The 18,552-nt window shown below is 43.1% G+C and overlaps 1 protein-coding gene across 2 annotated transcripts in view; it reads left to right on the plus strand.

The window, feature by feature from the left end:
* Positions 1-303: 303 nt before the first annotated feature.
* USP4 (ubiquitin specific peptidase 4) overlaps positions 304-18,552 on the plus strand; it is a 30,709-nt gene continuing 12,460 nt past the window's right edge. The window contains exons 1-13 of one of the 2 annotated variants that reach the window (XM_059856376.1): positions 304-441; positions 559-716; positions 964-1,094; positions 4,548-4,674; positions 6,243-6,388; positions 6,573-6,634; positions 10,600-10,743; positions 11,382-11,499; positions 12,633-12,806; positions 13,420-13,578; positions 14,383-14,607; positions 16,131-16,214; positions 16,581-16,675. In XM_059856376.1, coding sequence (XP_059712359.1) covers positions 335-441; positions 559-716; positions 964-1,094; positions 4,548-4,674; positions 6,243-6,388; positions 6,573-6,634; positions 10,600-10,743; positions 11,382-11,499; positions 12,633-12,806; positions 13,420-13,578; positions 14,383-14,607; positions 16,131-16,214; positions 16,581-16,675 — 1,730 coding nt within the window. In that variant the 5' untranslated portion in view covers positions 304-334. The remainder of the gene's footprint in view (positions 442-558; positions 717-963; positions 1,095-4,547; positions 4,675-6,242; positions 6,389-6,572; positions 6,635-10,599; positions 10,744-11,381; positions 11,500-12,632; positions 12,807-13,419; positions 13,579-14,382; positions 14,608-16,130; positions 16,215-16,580; positions 16,676-18,552) is intronic. The other variant, XM_059856377.1, reaches the window with a different exon arrangement.

Here is an 18,552-nt window from a genome sequence, read left to right on the forward strand (position 1 = left end):
CTAAAGGAGGCTGGCCCGGGAGCTCTCTCGATCACGAAGCTCCCTCGGGGACAAGGTCTATCCCCGCGGGAAGAGTGCTCCTGCTCCCCGGGCTCCCCCTGCAGCCCCCGTAAGGGCGCTCAGCGCAGCAGACACCCCCCCCCCCCCCCCCCCCCCAGTCGCCCTCACGGGGCTGCCGCAAGATGGCGGCCGCCGCCATAACGCGCGCGGTCCCGCCCATTTCGTCACGGAGCGCGGGCGGGCGAGGCGGGTCCCTCCCACTCGCCCAGCGCGTGCCCGCCCGCGCGCTCGCGCGCGCTCCGACCTCCGCCCGCGCCGGGTCTCGCGCACGGACATGGCGGCGGCCGCGGCCGGCGGGGAGCGGGCCCGGCCGGACCCGGCGGAACAGCGGGCCGAGCTGGGGCCGCTCCTGGCCACGGCCCTCCGGCCCGGCGAGTCCTGGTGAGCACACCCGCGCCTCCCCTCCCTCCCCGTCCCCCTCCCCTGCGGGCGGCGGGGCCTGCGGACCGGGCCGCGCCGCCGCTGAGGGGCCGCGCCGGGCGGTGCCGTGTGTTGCAGGTACCTGGTGGAGAGCCGGTGGTTCAAGCAGTGGAAGAAGTATGTGGGCTTCGACAGCTGGGACATGTTCGGCGCCGGCGATCCCAACCTCTTCCCGGGCCCCGTCGACAACGCGGGCCTGTTCCCGGGGCCCATCGACAACTCGGGCCTGTTCGGCGGTGAGTGCTGCGGGCAGCGGGGCCGCGCTTCGGGCTCGGCCGGGACCTTCCCCGCGCTGCTTTCGCTTTCGAAGCCGGGCGCTGGAGAGGGCTCGCGGCCGCACCGCCCTGTGCGTGAGGGGACTGGCCGGGCTCTGCCTCCCCGAGAGCGCTGGTGTTCCTCGGTGTCCCGGCAGTACGTGTGTGCCTCTGGGGAAAAAAAGGTGCTGTTTGATGCCCTGCTCTCTGCCGTCTGTCTCCCTTTTAGATCCACAAACTCAGAGTTTGAAAGAACACCTCATTGATGAGCTGGATTACGTGCTGGTGCCCACCGAAGCCTGGAACAAACTAGTAGCGTGGTACGGCTGTATAGACGGACAGCAGCCTATTGTGAGGAAAGTAAGTATGGCTGAATCAACTTCTCCTCCTGGTTTCATTTTTTGATCTCCATCAAACGTAAATGGTTTATTTTGCCAGATGTCAGCTAAGACAGGATCCTCAGTAGCTCTTTGGAGATGATAACGTGATGTCTTTTTACCTTTTCTGAAAGAACAGCTTGCCTGTACTTCAGCCAAAATGCCTGAATATTCAGGGGGTTCTGAGTTGATGGTTTATTTGGGGCAAGAACTCTGAACATTGTTCAGGTTATGATTCTTTGGACTAGTACAGTGCTTTTAAATTGCATGGAATAATTTGTACTTTGTGGACCAGTGTAAGTTGTTGGTCAAACTAGTTTTATCTTCCAGGACAGAATGAGTCTTTTAGTACAGATGGATTAGGGGCTTCCTCTGGAGTGGAAGGTGATTCTTATTTTCTCTTCCAAAATTGTGTGATTCTAAAATCTTTTAAAGAGCTTGATATATGGTTTTGTTCTGTAAGTCATATTTTTGGTTGACAGATGCAGTCAGGTATGCATTCTGAATGTATAACCTGTTCCGGAAGGTGAAATTGGCAAGTGTTTGTTTTTGTTTTGTTCGGGAGTTTTTTTTGGTTGGTTGTTTTTGTTGAATGTGTATAGGTAAAAGGTTTTTTGTTTTTATCTTAGTTTTAGCCAGTTGTACTGACTAAATTGTGCAATACCAGTCTGTGGGGCTCATTAAGAAACTAATCACTACACCAAGTGTTGATATAATGTATTAATGTATGGAATTAACATCACCTATGTTTAAGCAGCTCTATGTTGTAAGCAAGGGTTACTTCAAGGTGTGCAAGACCTAGCAAAGTGTGGCACCAGAAGGGAAGTAAGATCAGGAAGTGCTGGAATGTTGTCATTCAGTGTGGGCTAGAAATTGCATGTAGTAAGAAATTGTGATGTCTTCAGGACTGGTGAGTTAACCCAGGATCACCTGGGTTACCTCAGGTTCACTCAGCTGAGTAGACAGAACTCCCGTGGAAGCGAGAAGCAGGAGAGGAGAAAATAATTACAGCATGTAAAGGAGATGTGGTTTTAGAGAAACGTGTAACATCTTGAGGAATTGCGAGTCTGCTCAGGGAGAGCTGGTACTGTTGGTGATCAGTGCCTCTCCAAGTGAGGGAGCTTTCCTTCCTGAGCTGGCTGATTGCTTTCACAAAACCTGGCATGTCATTGCACACTCCCTTTTCTGAAAAGTTTGAAATCTGACAAGAGATTTGGGAGGTACTGGGGAAACACTTGGGCTTAACTGCATGAGCCTTCTTTTGTTGTGGTATCTGTTGGTGCTTTCAATTGTGCAAGAACCAAGGGGGTAGAGCTCTGAGCTTGTGCTGTTTTACAGACCTAACATGCCAGGTTATTCTGGGTCTAGTTAAATTTTTCAAGTTTTGAATTGCTATGAAACTGTCAGTCTCTGTTGTTAACCTGATAACTGAAGGGGGTTTTTATCCTTAAGAAGATGCTAAAATATAGCAGAATAGTAGATTTGTGGGATGTAACAGTATCTTACAAAAATCCAGTAGGTCAGTGAGTCACAGAAGCTGCACTGCTGCACCTGAGTAGGATGTGGACAGGATCTGGTTACAGTATTCCCCAGATAGCATTAAAAGTCAAGCACTTAAACTTGTGGTCCTTGAGTGCCTTAAGACTTTTCCTAAAGATGGATCAACTGTATTTCATACATAAAAATATCCGTAAAAGTATGATCTGGGAAGTGATTTTCAGGCATCTCTATGGTTTTAAAAGATATTTCTTCCATCTCTGTGTTTGATGATCAGAGCCAAGTACAGGAGGATTAGACTAGATTTATTTGTGGTTCAGGTTTCTTTTGATAGTCTCAAACAATATTTTTGGGCAGTCATCTTTAGTGTCCTATGGGAAGGTCTATTAATGTGCTTCCTCAGCAGCTGAGTTGTGCTGAGATTGCTGTCCAGTGGCATGACATGAGCTGTACTTTGGCAGAGAACAAGGGAGCTGGTCAGATGCAGTTTAAAAGACATCTGCAGGTGATTAGAGACTCCATTCCTCCATCCTAATGGACACAATGATCTGATCTGGAGCTTCTTGGAAAGAGTTCTTTTCTGAATATGGCTCTTATTTGTTTCTATCTACAGAGTACTGGAGAACAGGAAGTCACGTTTAGTGACATTTTTTCTGAAAAATAAATGGAAAACTTTTGACTTGGTTTCTTTCCTTTTCTAAAAAGAAGTCTGCTCTGCCTGTCAAGAAGCTGTTTAAACAGGGAGCTTTACTTTCTGTTGTAACAGCAAAGTACTGAAGATCTTTTCAAATGTGTTTGTTAATTATTTACCTTTAAAGCACCTTGCATATCTAATACAACCTTCTAAAAGCAACAATCCTCAGAAGATGGAAGCATAATTTAGTGGAATTGTCACTATAAGTCTAGGTATTAATTCTTTGTTTCTTTCCAAAGCTGGGTAGTTTTTTCTGTGATATGTTAGGTGTAGATCATACCAAGTCTGGTGTCACATGAATAGAATGGAGTATTTCAGTTGGAAGGCACTAAATCATCTGGTCCAACTGCCTGATCAATTCAGGTCTGACTGAAAGTTAAAGCAAATTAAGGGCATTGTCCAAATGCCTCTAGCTGTTACTCTTAAAAATTATACCAGATTTTCCAATGAAATATGGTTTCAGTTTCAGAGGCTTTGTAGCTGCCAAGCACTATGGAGAGAATTGAGGTGTGGGGTTTTCTTTCTTTTCTTACTTTTGCTGTTACATTGCAGTTGTCTCATAACTGGCCTGTGAAATGTGCTTTTCTTTCTGTCATAATGTGTTTTATGATCTGTAGGTGAAGAATGATGTCCAGTTTTATGGAAGATTTTTTAAAAATATGCTGGAAGCTAGTGGCATGAGTAAATGTACCTATTGGAATATTCTCTCAAATGCAAAATTGATTTGAAAAGTACTCTGAAATAAAGCAGTGTCATCAAAACAGCTTCAGAGGTACTTTTCTGTTCTTGCTAGGAGAGAGTAATGAGGCAGGTTCTGTGTACTGTGCAGAAAAATAATTAATGCTTTGGTTTGCTCTCTTCTGGTAGAAGAGATTTTGCTCCAGTGTTCCAGCCTGGTTTAATTATTTTATAAAACTTAACCAAAGACTAGAGGCAAAAAGTAATTTTCTTCTAGAATGCTTTGTGTTATCAAGTGTTTTTCATGAGTGGTCACTGACACTGTCAGTCCAGCTGTGATGATTCACCTCTGGAACTTTGCACTGTATAAGGAAAGCACTGGGAATTCCCATTTTAAAAACCAAACAAAACCCCCTGAACAAGCTGGTGACTGAATCTAGGAGCGAGTCAGTGTTCGGTTTATGGCTTGACTCTCAGTACTCCAAAAGGCTCACAGTATTTAGTCCTGTGTGCTTCAGAGGAGTGCTCAGTATTGCAGCTTTGTGTTGCTTTGTTCCCTGTGTGCAGGTGGTGGAGTATGGGCTGTTTGTGAAGCACTATAAAGTTGAGGTTTATCTCCTGGAGCTGAAGCTGTGCGAGAGCAGCGATCCTGACAATGTCATCAGCTGCCACTTCAGCAAGGCAGATACTGTTGGTAAGTAGTTCTCTGATAGATGAAGCTGTGCTCTGAGGCTGTCTCAGGAGATAACCTCTGGACTGGAGCAAATCTGACTTTTTCTCTCTCTCATTGCTATATTTTTCACATGTAAAAATGCTGAATGTCAGCTGCCCTGTATCTACATTAATAAACTGAAAAAAGTGTCTTTTATGGTATGACACTGGCCAAATGCCAGGCACCCTCAAAAGCTGCTCACTCACCCTCCCCTGCCACAGCTGGGCAGAGGAGAGAAGAAAACTAATGAAGGGTTAATCAGTTGAGATAAGGACTGGGAGAAAACACTGCAAGGGCAAAACAGGCTCAACTTAGAGGTATAAAGTGAGTTTATTACTAACAGAATCACAGGAGGATGATGAGAAGTAAAAATAAGCCCTTAAAAACACCTTTTCTTCCCCCAGCCCCTCCCTCCTTCCCACCAACAGAGCATGGAGGTTTGGTCAGTTTATCATCTGAAGTTTTCTTCTGCTGCTCCAGGAGAGGAACCCTTCCCCTGTGAGGCCGTGGGGTCCTTCCCACGGGTGACAGCTCTCCATGTACTACCCTGGTGTGGGTCCAATCTCAGCAGCAGTCTTCCCAAAACTGCTGCAACGAGAGCCTCTCCCATGGGCACACAGTCCTCCCAAAGTGCTGCAGTGTGGGTCTCTCTTCCCATGGGGTGCAGTCCTCCAAGGATAGGCTGCTCCAGCCTGGAAGCAGGGCCCCCTCTCTCCACTGGGTCTTTCATTGCATCACAGCCTCCTCCAGGCATCCACCTGCTCCAGCATGGTGGGTGGATCTCCGTGGATCACCATGGGCTGGGGATGGATCTCTGCATCCCCCCTGGATCCCCAGGGGCTGCAGGGGCTCAGCTGCTTCACCACGGCCTGCAGTGGAGTCTCGGCTCTGGCACCTGCAGCACCTCCTCCCCCTCCTTCTCCACTGACCTTGGTGTCTCCATGGTGTTTTCCTCACATGTTCTCACCTCCTCCGCTTCTCTGACTAGGAGACAACTGTGTGCAGTTTATTTTGATTTTCTTCTTGAATATGCAATCACAGATGGTACTGCCCTCTCTCCTTGGCCCAGCCTTGGCCAGCAGCATGTCCCTGTTCAGAGCCATCAGGGATTGGCTCTGCTGGACATGGTGGAAGTTTCCAGCAGCTCCTCACAGGAGCCACCTCTGTAGCCTCTCTGACTACCAAAGAGCAGGCCATGCAAAACCAGCACAGCATCTTTATGGGCAACTTGACAGTAGTAACTGAAAACTTGAACCTCTGTTTTCAGATCAAGAGAAGTTGGCCTTTGGGCAGAAAGTTCTCAAAGTGTTCTGCATGTTATTGGTTTGAGGGCTTGACAGGCAAATACATGAAAGAAAGCAGAAGTTTTTCTTTTTTTCAGACTTGATATTTGGCAAACTATATGAGCAGTTATAAGTTCCCTAATGTTTTCTGCTTGAAGGATCTTGAAGGATAAGTGATGTACCTCCTTGCTGAATGAATGTCTTAGTGTTTTTTTCAAAAGCACTCATGTTTTACAAATTTTGGTGTTTTTACTTTTTCCTGAACAGCTACCATCGAGAAAGAAATGAGAAAACTATTCAATATCCCGGCTGAGAAGGAGACCAGGCTATGGAACAGATATATGAGTAACACTTATGAGCAGCTCAGCAAGCTGGATAGCACAGTGCAAGATGCAGGGCTCTATCAGGGTCAGGTAAGGGGCATAATTTTTTTCTCTCTCTCTCTCTCTCTTGTTTCATGCAGTGCTTTTGCTGATGTGTATTTTTTTCACTTGGTTTTATGTACTTTGAGCAAACATTGACAATGGGATTTGCTAATGCTTTTGCAAAATGTGTAACAGACTTGCAGTTACCTTTATTACCTGCACTCTCTTTCAGGTTGTTTTAATAGAAGTGAAAAATGAAGATGGCACGTGGCCTGGACAGCATTGCCTGGCAAAGTAAGCAAGCATGTTCTAAAGGTTTCTGTTATTTTGTGCAGCTTGTTTGCTAGGCTTTAGTGACCACATGTTCTCTGTGAAAGCCTGGTTATCACTGGCTGTTGTGGCTTGCTGTGTTTAGGTTATTCTGAAGGAGAGAAAAATCTCAAATATAAATATTCTTCAGTGGTTCTGCTGCTGGTTTCTTTTCTTACCAAGAGTGTGTTTTAAAGCCTGTTTCAAACAGGTTGTATAAGGATTAAATAGCTTAAGGTTTCTATAGTGCTTAGGAGGCAAAAGTGCTATTTGTGTTGAGCTAGTGTGCTTAAAAAGCTACCTCTGCACACTGCACAGTGAAACAAGTAATCTGTCCTTTGCTGTTGTAGAACAGAAAGGATCTTCGAGTGTATTCCCAAACCTGCCTGTAGTGAATGCTCAGAGTTCTGGTAGTTGCCCCTTAAAAAGGGTATAGAAATAGGTGACCAGCACCCCTCCCACAAAAGACAATTACAGAAGCCTGTAAATGTGACACAGATTCCCTCAGTGCTCTCTGATTTAGAGAAGAGATGGGTAATTGCAAGGCTTGGTGAAATATTATGTGTATAGAGTGAATGGTGTAGAATGGAAGTAGCAGTGATAACGAACTGCTCATATCAAGTCCTGCTATAGAAAGTAGAATTTGATGACTTCCCCTGTCTGATGCCTACTTGGTGCCATTCCAGGGGCCATCAGACTTGATTGTGATAAAGAGAATGCTCTTCTCTACAATACAGTTCACTTACAGCACTTGATGCCAGGTGATCTCATTTGAAATCAAGATACACTAGTGTTAAAGAATTGATTAGATAGGCCAGTGAAACCATCTGAAACAGTACTTTGAGAGGTCATACTACACTGAACTTCCTATAGGATTGCCATGTGAAAAGCAGCTAAACATTCATATCATGTACCTGGTTGAAGTCAGTATGGGAAGGGCAGCTGTGCAAGACCAGGCCATAACCTTTTGTTTCTAAAGGAAGCAAAGCTAAAAAGGAGCTGTGTAGCATTCTCAGGCCACAGAGTAGTCCTTTGTCAGCAGCTAGTTTGATATGTAAAGACTTTGATTTAACCTCTAGTGATAGATAAATGAAAGTGGGTATTGCTATGTAGATTACTATTTTCTAATGACATAAAAATATTTACTTATTATAGCATGGAACTTGTGAAATTGACTTGATGCTGATAATGGTGGCTGAAAGAAGTGTATTAAGTGATACAAGGATTATACATTCTTTTGTACTTTTGTCTTGTGCTTCATCCTATCTCAGGCAAAATTTTGCTTTGGTGTTCTTTTTCTCAGCTCCAGAAAATACATGGGGAACTTAATATTTGGAGCTTTTTTTTTTCTGGGCTGCATCAGTTTATTACTGAAAGCTTATGAGGGAGTTTTTCCTGAATTTAGAGTTTTGATGACATCAACCAAACAGAATGCAGAGCTCCCTGCTGTTGATAGAGAAATGGTGAGCACCTGCATCACTGCCCAAGTGCTAAAAGAGGTTCTGGCAAGCTGGAGTTCATATCCTTCCTACTCAGAGGGTGGGTGCAAAGTGACCATGGGCTGGGTGGCTCTGTGTCGTCAGGATTTTTCCCCACCATTTGCTGCTTGTCAGAGGCACTGGCCCCCTACCAGAGGAAATAGCTTTCCCACAGATTTGGCAGCTGTCCTTGTGTTTCCCCAGCCATCCATCTGGCTGACATTTTGCAGGAAGAATGCTCTTAAACTCCACAGTAGTCCTTGGGTGGTATATTCAGCCTGTGCTTGGCCACTGCTGTTAGTTTGCTGCTCTCTAAAGAACAAAATAGTTTCTTCTTACTGTAGTTTGAAACTGCTTTTACTTCCAGACATTTGGGATAAATATTTGGCATCCAGGTTGTCTGTTGTCACTGTGTGAATGAGGCAGTCCTGAGAGCCTGCAGTACTGTGGGGTCATTAGCAATGGCTTTCCAGGCTTAAAGTGGGAAGCTTTCAGAGAAAAATGTTTTTCTTAGCTGCTCTCTGTGCTCTTCACCTACAATCAATGGCTGCCTTTGTGAGCATCTTGTGATATGAGGGGAAGCAGCTGTCCTTAGGAAATCCTTTCTTCAGTAGTTACACATCGATGAGTAAGTTCTAAAATGTAGGAGTACATAGAATTCTTTATCTTCCCAAATACATTTGGTTTCTGTTCTTTTATTCTCACATGGAAAGCTCTTAGCCTCTCTTGTTTTGCTACTCACATCAACCTTCCCAATTTTCTAGCTGGAACTTGCTCAAGATCCTGGATGACTTTTTGGGTAGACTTTTCCCTTTGTGAAAAGACTCTTGACTTCTGACTTACCTTTACTTTCTGATCTGATTTTTTTCTTCCTTTGTAATTCTTAGCTTTTTTTTGTTTGTGTAGGATGCTGTTGAAGTACTTGGAACTCTTTAGTTGCCATGTGACTCTTGATGAAACAGTCTCTATGCTTCTGTTGGAAACCTTGAAATCCCTTAGGAGGTTGTCCTCATTTTCCTTTTTCACCAGTAGATTTTCTTCTACGATTTTCTGAGTTTCTCTGTTCTCTCTCTGGGAGATCAAATGTGTGAAGCAGAGATGCTTAGTTCTCAAGTCTAGCATTTTCTAGATTGCTCCCCTTTGCTTCTAGATAATTCACTACTTCAGACTTTTAAACTGTGTTCTTAAAAGATTTACATGCTGTTGTTACCTAAACTGTTTCATTCTTGACCCTTGAAACCCACACATATGAACATGAGTCTGATAATTGTTGTGTAGTCTAGACCTTCTGCTTTCCCACTGGTATTACTTTGGTGTCCAGGTAATCTTGGAGTTCCACCTCCAGCATGGAGCAACAGAATGTTTTGTATTGTCCCAGAAATGGTTCTCTCAGTTATTCTGGTAGATCTCATTCTTTCCAGGATACTTTAATGTATACTTTTTTGTTGTGTTGGCTGGTGAGGTGTTTTAGCATGCTTCAGATTTTGACTGTGTTTGGGGTTTTCCAGTTTAATCTGGAAGCTCCTCCTGTAACTTGTTTACTTCTGTGTTTATTTTACTGCTATTATATTTCCAACCTGTTGAGGCTGTCCAGCTGTTCTGCCTTGTCATGGCCTTTATGGCTTGTTCATTGTTGTGTAGTTTTTTCCCCACAGAAGTTTTCCAGAACATTTTTTTTTTCAGTACCATCTGAACTATGAATATGCATTTTTAGTTTGTATCATTTGAAAACAAGGGCCACAAGGAAAAAGAATAAGTGAACAAACTGAAGCTTGAAAGCCCTGTCCTCTACTGGCTCCCTGCTCTGTTTTGGGACTAGTAGTCACTGTTCAGTGGCTGTTGGTGTCCTGCACCTTTTCACTTTTGGTTTTGTATGTTTATTTGGGCAGAGATGGAGAGATTAGACCAAATTCCAGTCACCCCTTACTTTAGAGAAATTAATTAGTGTCAAAATTAGTACTGTCTTGTGGTTTTGCTTTTTTCTAATGGAACTGTTTATGACAGGACGCTGTTAAATTTTAGTGCCTTGTTGGTTATCTTCTTCCTGATTGATGTTGTGTTTGAATAGATGGTCTGAGTTTCAGATAGGGAAGGACTGGCCTGGTCACTTTTTAATGCAGGTGGAGTGTTCTGTGGTCTTACGATTTGGGAGGTTTTGCTTGCTTATTTCAAGGTGGTTTACTCATAAAATTAAAGCTTGCTTCCCTCTCACTCACACTGAATTGCTACTTATTTCTGTCTGGGACCCAGATTTGCCTTTAAGCAATAGTTGTTGCTCTTACTTCTGGTACTTTTTCCCTGATGTTTCTGTTCCAGACAATTGTTTGGAAGTGTGATCAAACACATTAAAGAAGTAAATTCTGTATGGGGTAACTAACTATAGCTCAGCAAGTCCTTGGAGTTTTGTGGGAGGTGGGGCTGGTGATAAAGAAAGTAGTAGCACTGTTTCTGCTTCTTTTTCCTTTCTCCCAGATCAAGCACTGCAACTAGCAGAAACTTTACTACCTCTTCAAAATCATCAGCAAGTTCTTATTCCTCAGTGTCTGCCACTTCTGTCATTACTAACGGTGATAGCAGTAACTCCTATGGACTGAACAGCTCCCACCTGGGCAGGGGGTAAGAGCAGGAATGTTCTTTTTGTTTTGTCACCCTTCATGTGAGTGATCCCATGCATCCTTGCCTGTATAGAAAAGGAGTGTGATGGTGCCCTAGAGGAGTTTTTCTACTCTTGTGTACCTGTTTATCAAACTTGGCTTTTTGAAACCACTGCCTTCTGCTGTTCCTTGCTGACTTGCAAAAGTAGTGCATGTTCCAGAACTTACTAACTGCCAGAGCATTGCCTGTTTTTTGAGGTGACTCAGAGCATGAGGGAAGGGATTATATTCTTTTGTCTATCTGCCATTGTGGTAGAAGCCTTCCAGGTACAGATCATAATTCTCTTATTATTTCTTAATGTGAATTATGTAGACTCTTGCTGTGTTAGGGTAGTGTGCTGTTTACTTACAGACAGAGGAAATAAACGTGTTATGAGCCATAAATAAATAATAGACTTTGTAAGGATTAATGTTTCCAAAGTTAGCACATACATTTTGTTCCTGGTATTCAGCATTAGCCCCTATGAAGCAGCAGAAACAGGTAGTCTGATTAAAAAATTTCAGTGAACAGTTTTCTGACTTGTATTTGGTGTGACTTTTAGATAGTAGTGAGACTTGACAAACTCATTGTGGAGTTCACTGTATTGTCTTTTCTTCCAGAGGTTCTGGGTTTGTCTGTAACTCTTACAACTGCAGGGACAGTGCTTCCCTCTCACAACCTGGACTTTGTGGACTCAGTAACCTTGGAAACACCTGCTTCATGAATTCTGCATTACAGGTAAGAATTAGAAAGAGCCCTCATTAGAACTAAATAAAAGATCAGTCTCATATTGTGGATTAAAATTTGTGAAAAGAAATGAATATTTAATGTGATTCCATGGGGAGACTACACCTCAAAAATAGACAGACCAAAGAATCATGTTTAGTTTGGCTTATGTTTAGCTCATTAGTACTGTAAAACATTACAGTTTCAGGGACTGAATCTGAAATACGTGGCATTTGAAATGGCCAGAGGAAGTTGTATTGAACAGGTGCCTGACTGTAACATAAGGTCCCAGTGCTGTCCCCTGCCAAAAATGGGCTGACGTGGAGGATGTTTTGACTTGTGTGGGCTGCAGTTCTGGGCCTGTGTTAAAGATTCTTGAAAAATAAAGAGCGTGAAAAGCCACAGAAAGGGTTCAGGTTCATTGTGCAAGGTGTTAAGGTTGAAACAGTGATGCAAAGCTAATAATTATTTCTTTACTTTTAAACCTAATTTCTTAGGATTATTTTGTTCATTTTAAAGAATGCAAAAACTTGCTAGGGGTAGTTTTTTGCTAAGAAGTTCAAACAATATATGAGAGAAATTATATGAACTTAGATTTAAGGAATGGGCAAACTTCTAGTGTGGTACCAGTGCTGTGAAATTACTTCAGTCACGCTGTGATGGCTTTGAAATTTGGAACAGGTCTTAAAATAACTAATGGATTATGCACATGGTATTCAGGACACCACAATAAACTTGGGCTGCCCTGCTTTTTGTTCAACATGATATTATTTTCAGTTGTGTCATGGTATCCTTAAGCCACTCTGTTTTCTTGGATTAGCTAAGAGGCAACTTTATTTTTTTTTATTATCCAAGTGACTTAAATCAAATATACTTCACTCTTAGTTTATCATGCAGACTAGTCATGTTAAGGACCTATTACTTTTTTTCTTGTTTTTACCATTATGCTTTAATTTTCTAGATATCAGTCTTTCAAATGCAGATTTCTGCCTTAATTTTTTTCTTTGTTTTACTAAACAAGCTCTCAGTCTCACCAGTTTTGTTACCTTGGTGCATGTTCTGATGTGAAAGTTGGTTTTGTTGTTTCATTATCACACAAATCTATTGTCCCGTGCAGTAAATTAATTTTCTTAATACTTTCTCAGTGCCTGAGCAATACTCCTCCTCTGACTGACTACTTCCTGGAAGATAAATACGAAGCTGAAATAAATCAGAACAACCCTCTGGGGATGAGGGGAGAAATCGCAGAAGCCTATGCAGATCTCATTAAACAGATGTGGTCTGGGAGACAGTCTCACGTGGCCCCACGTATGTTCAAAGTAAGTGTGTCATGTTCCTGTAGCACAGCTCTGGGACAGAAGAAACAGTGAAAGCTAACGTGCCTGCCACATATTTTGATGTTATGAAGTCAGTAAGGACAGAATTGCTCCAGTGTTTCATGGTTTGTGAATGCTTTTTGGGGTACAGGGAGGAACTTCTCAGTGTGTAGTGTCCTTCCTCAGGGTTTGCTACTGCTTTTTAATGTTACTTAGTAAATGACCTCCCAGCCTGAGGGCTGTTTACAGATGAATCAGAATGGTCTTTGCTGCAAAACTAAGCAAGGTCATATGAATTGCCAGCTGTGAACTTTGGTCAGTGAGAAAAGGTGTGCAAGTTACAAATGTAAACATTTAAATTATGAAGTGAACATCAAAACACATCCCCTTGTCTATAACTTTGTTTATTGGTGTAATGTTCTCATTGCTTCAGTGTGAAGAGCTGCTTTCTGCTGAAGTACTGAAAGTAGCTGGGGAAATGGTTCTGGCACCTTTCCCTGCCTTAGCATCCAGTTCACCATGGCCTGCTGCCAACAGAAGGTAGTGGTGAGCTGACCTCTGCCCAAGCCACAGCCTGAGTGTTTTGTATCCCCTCACTGTTGCCTTGGTGTTTCAGACACAGGTTGGGCGATTTGCTCCTCAGTTCTCAGGATACCAGCAGCAGGATTCCCAGGAGCTCTTGGCTTTTCTGCTGGATGGCTTGCATGAGGATTTGAACCGAGTGAAGAAGAAGCCCTACTTGGAGCTGAAGGATGCCAATGGCAGACCTGATTCGGTACAGTGCCCTTTACTTAAGGATTCCTAGGGTATTTAGTTGGGTTCTGGGACACTTCCTGGCCTTCCTGCTCACAGGCCACACAAACATCCTTCCCACAGAGCAGTGTCCCTGGCACAGGACAGCCTTGTCATGCCTTGTGGCACTCTACCTAAATAGAGAAAAGTAATTATCTAATGAGGTTTACCTGATAGAGGCCCAATAAGTTTCTTGTTTTCAGTTTTCTTCCTGAGACTTAAAAGTCTCATGCTAAGAGCAGCCTGAATAGACGAATGCCAGATGCCCTTTGTTAAGGAGTTTATAAGTTGTCTTGTGAAGGTCTTCAAGGAATTGTAATTTGTCTCCTTTTAGACTGTCTTTGTGAAACATGGCCATCATTTTTCAAGATGAAAAAACTCTGTTTTTTTTCTTGAAAGCTGTAACTGCAGTTGCCTCTCCAGAGCAACAGGCTCCATTCCTTCTGGAGAGTGGAGCAAACCTGGTTTTCCTGAAAAGCAGCATGTGACCCTGTCACTGTCCCCTCAGCTCTGTTCATGCTTCTGGCATTGTGTGCACCAAGGAATACCTGATCAAACTCAGCTAGAACAGATAGATTAAATTTTACTTGATTGGGGGCCTTAATTTCACTGAGAAGAAATCCCAGTGTGTTATGCTCGACATACACATACTGCTAGAGCCCCTTCCCTCTGAAATGAAATTATCAGTATCAATTTTCCAAGTTTTCTTTGGTCTTGGTGCTCAACCCACTGTAGAAATCTTTGCAAGAAATAACTTCTAATATATTTTTTTAAATCGTTTTTATAGGAGGTGGCAAAAGAGGCATGGGAGAATCACAGGCTGAGGAATGATTCCATCATTGTGGATATTTTTCATGGTCTTTTCAAGTCTACCCTTGTTTGTCCCAAATGCTCTAAAGTTTCTGTAACCTTTGATCCCTTCTGTTACTTAACTCTCCCACTGCCCTTGAGGAGGGACCGGCTCATGGAAGTTACCCTGGTGTATGCAGACCCACAGCGCAGACCTGTCCAGGTGAGGCATGTTGAAGACACAAATTTCTTTCAAGTCATCTGAGTTCTATTAGATTTTAAAAGTGAGACTCTTAAAGTAATCTGGAGGGTATTGATGTCCACCTTTGAGTAAGGTAGTATGGGTTTTGTGATGAAAAATCTGGGATATGAAATCAAGTGACTTTATAAAATCTTGGCTCGTGAAACTAAGGTCATGGTCAGCTGGAAGTGGCCTCCTGTGGTGAGATGGCCTGTGTGATGTGATACTCCCTGAAAGCAGCAGAGTGCTTGCAAAATGGAAAGATGTAACTTATATTGTGCTCTGGGATGCACAGCAGCACCAGCCTGTCAAAGTGGTGGACTGTCCTCTGCTCTGCACTGGGGCAGCCTCATCCAAATGCTGGGGGCAGTTTAGGTCATCACAATACAAAAAATACATGAATCATTAGAGACTGTCCAAAGAGAGCCATGAGGATGGTGAAGGATCTGGAGGGGAAGCCTTAGGATATCACAGGTTTTTTCAGCCTAGGAAGAGGAAACTGAGGGGATAAACCTTATGATCTTCAATATCCTCACAGAGGGAAGTGAAAGGGCTCCCTGTTCACTTTTAAGACCAGTGACAGGACCCAAGGGAAGGGCCTGAAGCTGAATTGGGGGGGTTTAGGATGGATACCAGTAAAAGGTTTTTCACCCAGTGGGTGGTTGACCACTGGAACACACTCCCTGGGGGAGTGGTCACAGTACCATACCTGTCACAGTTCAAAGAATGTTTGGACAATGCTCTCAGGCTCATGGTGGCATTCTTGGGATGTCCTGTGCAGGGCAGGAGTTGGGCTTTGATGATCCTTGTGGGTCCCTTCCACCTCAGCATATTCTACGGTTCTGTGATTGTAAATGGGTAAGACCACTGAATTTCAAACAATTGAAAAATAACTCCTCTTGGAAAAAAAAGAAACAAAAAGAAAAATGACGTGTTTGCTTTTTCAGCCTCCTCAATAGACTTGTTTTAAATTTCCCCCACTTTATTTTCAAATGGATACACACATCCCTAAAGTAGCCTTGTGCTTGCCACACGTCACAGAATCACAAGCTGGGGCAGCCAGGGAGAGTGACTGGATGTCCTGATGCAGGTTTGGAGAAGCTGATTGGCAGTATTTCCATGTCTGTCAAGATTTTTGCCTTGACTTTTAGCAGCATTGAAGAGAATGGCTCTAAGATTTTTTTATCACAGAAAAACCCAGCAATTTTATGTTCTAAGCCAGCTGCTGTGTCTGCTGATTATGTTTTTTCCTGGGTTTTACTGCTGCTGTGCCTGATCACAGCAGAAGGCTCTTCATGGTTTTCATTCCCTCCAAATCCCTGCTTTGTGTAAGGCAAAGCTGAGATCCAGAAGACCTTCAAATCTGTGGTTGCAACCTTAACTCCAGCAGAACTCCTGTAAATTAAAGATTTAAGAGTTTTAAGATTTTATTTCCATTTTCTTGCTCTCTGCCTTGTATAGGTTTGTTTTGCCTGGTGTAAGCATAACATTATTTTTGTTTCCAGTACCGAGTTGTGGTGCCAATGATGGGGGCCATCTCGGATCTGTGTGAATCACTTTCCAAACTCTCTGGTGTTCCTGCAGAAAATGTAAGGATAAATGCAGACAGTAATTTTGATAAATGTTTGTTCTTGAAGCATTTTGGTGGCCTAGCTTTTATATGGGTGAGAAGCTGAACTTAATGAGTTAGTGACAAAACTGTAACAAATTAAAATGCTGTTCTTTGCTTGTAAGATTAAAAAGATGCATGAAATACTCTGTATTTATTCTGATAGTTCCATTGCAATAGAGAGGTTTAAGAGAAGGGACAGAAAAGTAAAGTACAGCTGATGTTGGTATGCTGATAATTGTGATAGAGAATTGGAATAAACTGTTCCTTAAATTTAAAGGTAGTTTGCCTAAATTTATGTAAGGTTTTACTATAATCACTTTGCAAATCTCACTTGCTGTCCTAGATGGTGGTGACAGACGTGTATAATCACAGATTCCACAAAATCTTCCAAATGGATGAAGGTTTAAATCATATCATGCCAAAAGACGACATCTTTGTGTGAGTAAACTGGGAAAATGCCACGTGTGAAGAATACTGCAAAACATTTGCTTTGGTTTTAGGTTCTAAAACCCAGTATCTGTCCCCTCACAAGATCTAAGCCTTCTTGTAGACCTTTTGCATGACTCAGCAGTAATGCAGCACTGCTCCTACCAGCAGGTCAACATATGCAGTGTTCAGCTGGTATTCTTCTAACACAGGAGGACATGGTCCTTGGGTCATAATAAACTTTTAGTCTGGTCTGTGTTATGCAGTTTAGAACTTCCTGCAAGCCTCTTTAGGTCATAATTACGTCTGGATTACGCTCTTACCGAGATTTTTAGTTTTGCTCAGGCTTGTTGTTCTTATGTTTTCCAAATCAGCCAAAAGCTTTGCACCATTAGTAGGATAGTATAAAGCCTAAGCTGTTGTACTCTGCCTTTCCAAAATGCATCATTGTTTTTAGAGCACCATGACTGGGGGTTTTTATAGACTCTTGACTGGTGCTTAACTGTTTGTATCTGAATTGTTGTTGTGAGGGCAAAGCTGAGGATTTGGTTGTGCTTGATGTTCTACATGTGTGTGGTGGGTAAGATATTTCCAGTCATATCTGAAATCTGGTGAGGTGGGGAGAGCAGAAGTCGTGATCCTCTATTGCAGCTGAAATGGGAGAATGTTGCTGCCATGGAGTTGTTGGGGCTGTGCGGAGATGTGCACTGACATCCTCTGGTGCTCTGTGAACCTTTCAGGGCGTGGGATGCTGTGACATACTGGTGCTCTTCTGTCATGCTGTCTCTTGTGACCTTATTGCTGAGATGTAATGAAGGAGTTTTGTAAAAGTTGTTGTCTTCAGCTGTGTGACCAGTTGGGATCTCCGGGAAGGATGTTTGGCTTCTATGAAATCTGTTTGTAGAGTGTTAGTTTGTAAGTCTGTCTCTGCAGCAAGTAAAACATTTTACATTTTAAAAACAAGAAGCATGATATTACAGTGGTAGTTGCAAAAAACCCTCTGCTTTCATACAAGCATAGCATGTTGTAAATCCCTCCACAGAAAACAACTATCTGAAGCAGGTCTTCTCTGGGGTATGGGGCAAGCATTGGCTGAACTGCAGCTCCAAGTGTACTTCCCTTTGCAATTGCCACTTCCTTTTATGTGCAGGGTAACTGTAAATGAGGTGCTGCTGTGAGTCACAGTGAGTGAACTGACCTGGGTTAAAAATAGCCTTTTAAGGAAGAGGAGAGGTAGCAGGAGGAAGTTTTGCAAATCCTGTTTTTCCATGTACACCCTCCAAGATCTTTTCAGCACCAAGAGGCAAGAGCAAGAAGCCAGGCACCAGGGCAAGAATTAGGAAAAAGCTGTTCATAGGAAGTCCTTTTAATGGGTAATGCTGCCAGGAAAAAGATATGTCAAGTAATATTCTAACTACAGCTAAAAACCAGCATTCTTCTATTGAAAGAAATCTTGTTTAAAAAAATGAGCAGAGAAACACTTGTTCATAAAGAGGGAAGTTTTTAAAAGGCAAATGCATAATTACTTCTAGTACCTGCCTTGCCTGGTTATAAAAGGTCTGCTGTTGGGTGTTCTAAGATGATTCAATAAATGGTTAGAGTAGTGTGAAGATTCTTGAATTCCACTTTGTTTCCATCTATTACTTTCTTGTCCTGCCAGCTTCAAAACCTGTTTTCCATTAGGGAATGTACTTTTAGTTGTGGATGTACCTCTCTGCCTTCTGCTTCTTCCAGAAGAGACGGATTTACAGTTCAAGAGGAACTTGTCAAGTGCTGCTCAAGCTGTTGTGTTTCTGCCAGAAGTTATGGGCAGTGACTTGGCAGATCAGGTTTCTGCCTCCTGCAGGTGCTGTGTAATGTGTGGCTGGGGAATGTGGTATGTGGTGGTC

This window comes from Haemorhous mexicanus, chromosome 11 (assembly GCF_027477595.1).
Source record: "Haemorhous mexicanus isolate bHaeMex1 chromosome 11, bHaeMex1.pri, whole genome shotgun sequence".
Classification (NCBI taxonomy): Eukaryota; Metazoa; Chordata; class Aves; order Passeriformes; family Fringillidae; genus Haemorhous; species Haemorhous mexicanus.